Source organism: Cystoisospora suis (assembly GCF_002600585.1).
Source record: "Cystoisospora suis strain Wien I chromosome Unknown contig_2737, whole genome shotgun sequence".
NCBI lineage: Eukaryota > Apicomplexa > Conoidasida > Eucoccidiorida > Sarcocystidae > Cystoisospora > Cystoisospora suis.
The window spans coordinates 248-4,851 of NW_027155533.1; the positions used below are offsets into that span (position 1 = coordinate 248).

Sequence of the window (4,604 nt, forward strand, 5' to 3'; positions counted from 1 at the left end):
TTCTTTGTCTTTCGGAGTTTCTCTCATTGTCGCGAGGCATGCAGCACCTGCAGGTTCCTGATCTTCTCATCTTGTTTGCCTCGCGCGGTCTTGTCTTTCGATCTGTTGTTGTATTTCTCCATCTGTAGTCTGTATATGTATCTATTTCATATGAAAGAGAGTGAGAGAGAAGGACTCTCTTCTCTGTCTGTTTGCTTATTGCTAGACGGGGATAGAAGAAGTGAGAAAGAAAGCAAGAAAGAAAGAGAGGCCGGGTCGGGAGGACAGGAATGAATGATTGAATGAATGAATATGGCGCTATGATAGGAATAAGTAGAAGATAGTAGGAGTGTTACGCTATTCTTGTTCATCCTTTTCAAGGTCACTCTTCTTTCCTGAGAACGGTCTTTCTCGTAATGTTTTCCGACTAAGAAGAATCGTTCTTCTTCTTTTCCCTCTTTCTATTTATTCCTTACGTTTCGTCAGGATCTGCAATTGTCTTCTTCTCTTGAACAGACTTCTTTCTTTCGTTTCTTCAGATATGCGGTTTCTCTTTCTGTTCTTCTCGAGAGAGAGAGAGAGAGAAAGAAAAAGATGACTGGAAAGAAAGAAAGAAGAGGACTTCCCTCCTTCTTGCTGCTTGGTGGAAAGAAGAGTGAAGAAGAACAAGAGCAAGAAAGGAAAATGGAGACGGATGATCAAGAGAACTACGAGGAGATAGATTGACAGATTCAAGATAGATAGATAGATTGAAGATAGATGAAAGGTAGATAAAGACAGATGATAGAGAGAGCTACAATAGTAGTGATCGGGTTGGCTTTTTGGCGACGTTTTTATTCGTTGTCTCTAGCTAGCTAGAATTTCAGGCACGCAGAGATTTGTGTATGCTCGGGTGTACATACACCGTAGGCGACAGGCGTCCTTGGGGTCATTTTCTCACTCTAGGAGAGATTTTGAGATCTGGAATTCTGACGATGCTCTTGCGTCTGAAGAAGGGAATGGTTTGTGAAGTGAAAGAAGGAAAGAAAGTAAAGAAAGAAAGTTTTCCTTCAGTCTTAGTTCCGTAGGATTCAAGGTGGTGTATATACAGCTGAAGGAAATGGAGAACCAAGCTTCTTCGATAGGAAAAGAGAATGAAGAAGAGGAAGAGGAGTTTGTCGACTTCCTTGAGGAGAGCTTCTTAGACAGAAAAGACGATTTTGAAGTCGTTTTCTTTAAGAAGAAAGAGATCGATCTCGTTCATAGGAGCTCAAGATATGAAATAGACCGAATGAATTATACCAATGCATGCGCCGTTATAGGATAGTAGAAAGCGTATTTCTCCCCTCGTTCTGTAGATGGAAGAGAACAGACACATAGCTATCTAGACCTCTAACTTTTTTGCAACTCCGGTTTCTCTTGAAGAAGAAGAGATGGAGAAAAGCAGCTTCTCTCTGATGGACAAATGACAAGAAGAGCTTTTTTATACACAGATTTTGCGTGGGGGTGTGTTAGACGTTTAGGTATGTGTACATAGGTTTCTCTCGTTCTTCGTTAAAATAGATAAATAGATAGATAAGTAGACGTACCATCTAAACAGAGAAGTCTGCCCTCACTGGCGGACGGATACGGGGAGATAGACCGATCGGGCGACTGAGAAGATGAATTGCTTCTTTTATCTTTTTCTCATTGGAGAGACTTGGAGAGAACAAGAATGTTCGTCTTTCTTCTTTGCTTGCCACGTATGTAGACAAACCTGGAAAGGAAGCAAGAGACGGAGAAGAATAGTGTTTCCTACTACTAATAGTGAAGAGGACCCCTCCATTCGGTCTCTCACGCCGCCACCGAGGGGAAGGAAAATAGCGTGTAAACTGATACCGTTTCTATGCTTTCTTTGTAGAGAAGTCCTATGTCTCATATCACGTCTATATACGGTTGAGGAGAAGGAATAGACATATTTTGTATCTATCTATCACTTCTCTACCTGTATGATGGAGATGAGATGGCTCTATACTTCCGCCTAACAAGTACTGCTGCTGCCCCTGCATCGTCTTTTCTCTCGGATCTTCCTCTCTTCGATCTTCAGATACTCTTCAGATTCACTCGTTGTCAGACGTATCTGATAGACAGGTAAGCTAGAGAGAGATAGACCAAAGAGAGATAGACAGCTATAGATACATAAGGATAGACAGGCCTAAGGTAGGGCGAAGATAGATAGATAGATAGAACTACAATAGCTCTCGATCCGAGAGATAGATAGAGACGGGATGAGACAAAGACAGCTGGAGATGGATTCTAATTCTTCGTGGCAACTACTACCTCTCTCCATGTGTGGCCTCTTTTTCATATCCCTTTCCGTTTTCTGTAATCTTCGTCCGTATCGATGCAGGGGGGAGATTCTCCTCCTTAGGCGCTTCCATTTCGTCTCCTTTCTCTACGTTTTCTTTATCATCTTGTTAATCTTGTTCATTATGGCGTCTCTCATTCGCTTGTATACCGTTCATCATAGAGTCTTCTCAGGACCCAGAAGACTCCAACAACATCTCCGCCGAGATAGCTAGCTGGCTAGCTAGCTAGCTGTCTCCCTCTCTCCCTGACGCCTCGATTCTGGTTCAATGCATGCAACCTCAGGAAAGGTAAAGAACGCAACCTGGGGAGATGATGGATGATGGGCGCTCCTGCTCACGATGCTGAAGTGGAAAAGAAGAAGAAGAAAGAAAAGATTAGTTAGAAACAAAAGAAGAGAAGACTGGCTTTCTATGCTCTTCCTCTCCCTGTTGGGGATTCATAGTGAAGAGAAGAGGAAAGAAGCAATCTCTGCAATTAGAAAGTGAACGTTCCATCTGGCTTCAAGGCTATCTTTCTATCACTGACGACTCTAAAGCTCGATTCTGAAGATCGATGAGAAACCGATGATGAAGAGAGGAGTGATCGGTGATCTAAGGATGGATCGGTTTGTTGGCTGAGTGATTCGGGTGTATGTACAGCCCACCCAACACCAGTATAGGGTTGCTGCTGATCAAGCGAGTCGTCGTTTTTCTCCTTCTTTTCTTCTTTTTTTCTTGTTCTTTTTTCTTCTCTCTCATTCATGCATTCTTTCTTTCGCGACATATGGAGTCGTCTCTTGTCGCTGAAGATTTCCACCTTTCCAAGCAGGTCTCTTTTCTTTTTCTTCTTTGTATTCTAGTGAAAACGCCGTCTCCCTTATCTTTTCTCTCTTTCTGTCGATGCGCGAATTCACCTAACTCGTACTACTACTTTTACTACTAAGGAAAGATCGAAGTAGCTCTTTATTTTCTTTTGTTCCTTCCTTCCTTCTTTCTTTCTTTCTCTTTCACTTAGCTCTCGACTCTCTCTTCTCTTGTAGGGTGTCAATCGCTTTTCTGACAAAGTATGAAAGAAACAGCCAGCGAGAAAGAGAGATCGAGATCTTCTTCATAGATGAATAATGATATGTGAGAAGGAACAGTCGGTGCTACTCGCTCCCTATGGACGCGTAGAAGAGCCAAGGAGAAATTAGCACATGCACAAGAAAGAAAGCATCTGCTTTCTTTCCCTAGGAGCACTTCTTTCTCTTTATACCATCTTTACTCAAAGAGAAGTGAAGAAGAAAAGAGAAAGAAGAAGCAAGATGAGGAGGAACACGGCGTGTTCTGTTTCTCCTTTCTATCTTATCTCGGCTTGTCTATCCTCTTGTCTCCGTCTTTCTTCTTATGAAAGATGTGTCGAGTCTTTCTACCCTTCGTCTTGCCTACATATGAGTAGATAGATCAAATGAAGAAGATCCCTTAGGTAGGGAGCAAGACTTGTTCTCTCTATCTGTTTCTCTCTCTTCTTTGTGGATGAAGAGGCAAACTTTTAGTCGACCTTTTCTTCTTCTCATTCAAGTCTTTCAGTTCTTCCGGTCATCACCTAGAGAGGAAAGAGACAGAACAGGAGACAGGGAGAGGGGAATTGCTGGATTGAGTAGCTCTTCTTTCTTCTGTCTCTTTCTTTTCCAAGAGAGAAGGAAGAAACACCTGAATTCTTATCAGGTTTCTCTTTCTCTTTCTACCGGTTCATCTACGTCTTCTCTGCCCCTCTCTCCTCTTCCCCGTCCTTTGGTGGCTTCTTTCTCTCTTCTATTCCAGTCCATCGTTCTCTATTGCAGTTGCTTCTTTCTCTCTCTCTTCTCCCTTCTCTTCTTCCCGAAGTTCGAGATTCGTCTATCTTTATAAAGCAGTTTCTCTTCTTCTTCTTTTTGCTAGTAGGGTGACGATGAGCGACCCCATCGCTTACTCGCATCACCGAGACCAACTTATCACGTAGCCTCTACTGACCCTACGATCTATCAATACATAACACATAGATGTAGAGACATAGAGAGAGATGTGTATATATCCATGGACATAGATATATGTGTATATGTATGTATATATGTATGTGTATACGGTTACAGCAGATATATACCGCCGAAGTAAGACTATTTTCGGCTTATTCCTTTTCTTTTCCGGGCCAGTCTTCAGGACTTCTCAGTCCTTCCTCTTTCTGTAAGGAGTTCTCTCTCTTTCTTTCGTTTCCTTTTATCTCCTTGCGTTTTTCTTTCGCTCTTTTTCTAGAGTGGCAATGAGAATGCAAATTCCACACCTAAGAGACAGATAGATAGA

General features: G+C 42.3%; 2 protein-coding genes across 2 annotated transcripts; both read left to right on the forward strand.

Moving 5' to 3' along the window:
- On the forward strand, window positions 1-528 carry CSUI_005647 (uncharacterized protein; the record flags this gene model as incomplete). The annotated part of the gene is made up of 1 exon (XM_068065817.1): window positions 1-528. A coding segment is annotated over one exon (273 nt), but the record flags the coding sequence as incomplete, so codon positions are not given.
- A 118-nt stretch (window positions 529-646) lies between these two features.
- On the forward strand, window positions 647-4,585 carry CSUI_005648 (uncharacterized protein). The gene has a single exon (XM_068065818.1). It carries the CDS (start codon window positions 3,801-3,803, stop codon window positions 4,173-4,175), a length of 375 nt encoding a protein of 124 aa, XP_067922207.1. The 5' UTR covers window positions 647-3,800; the 3' UTR covers window positions 4,176-4,585.
- Window positions 4,586-4,604: the final 19 nt, after the last annotated feature.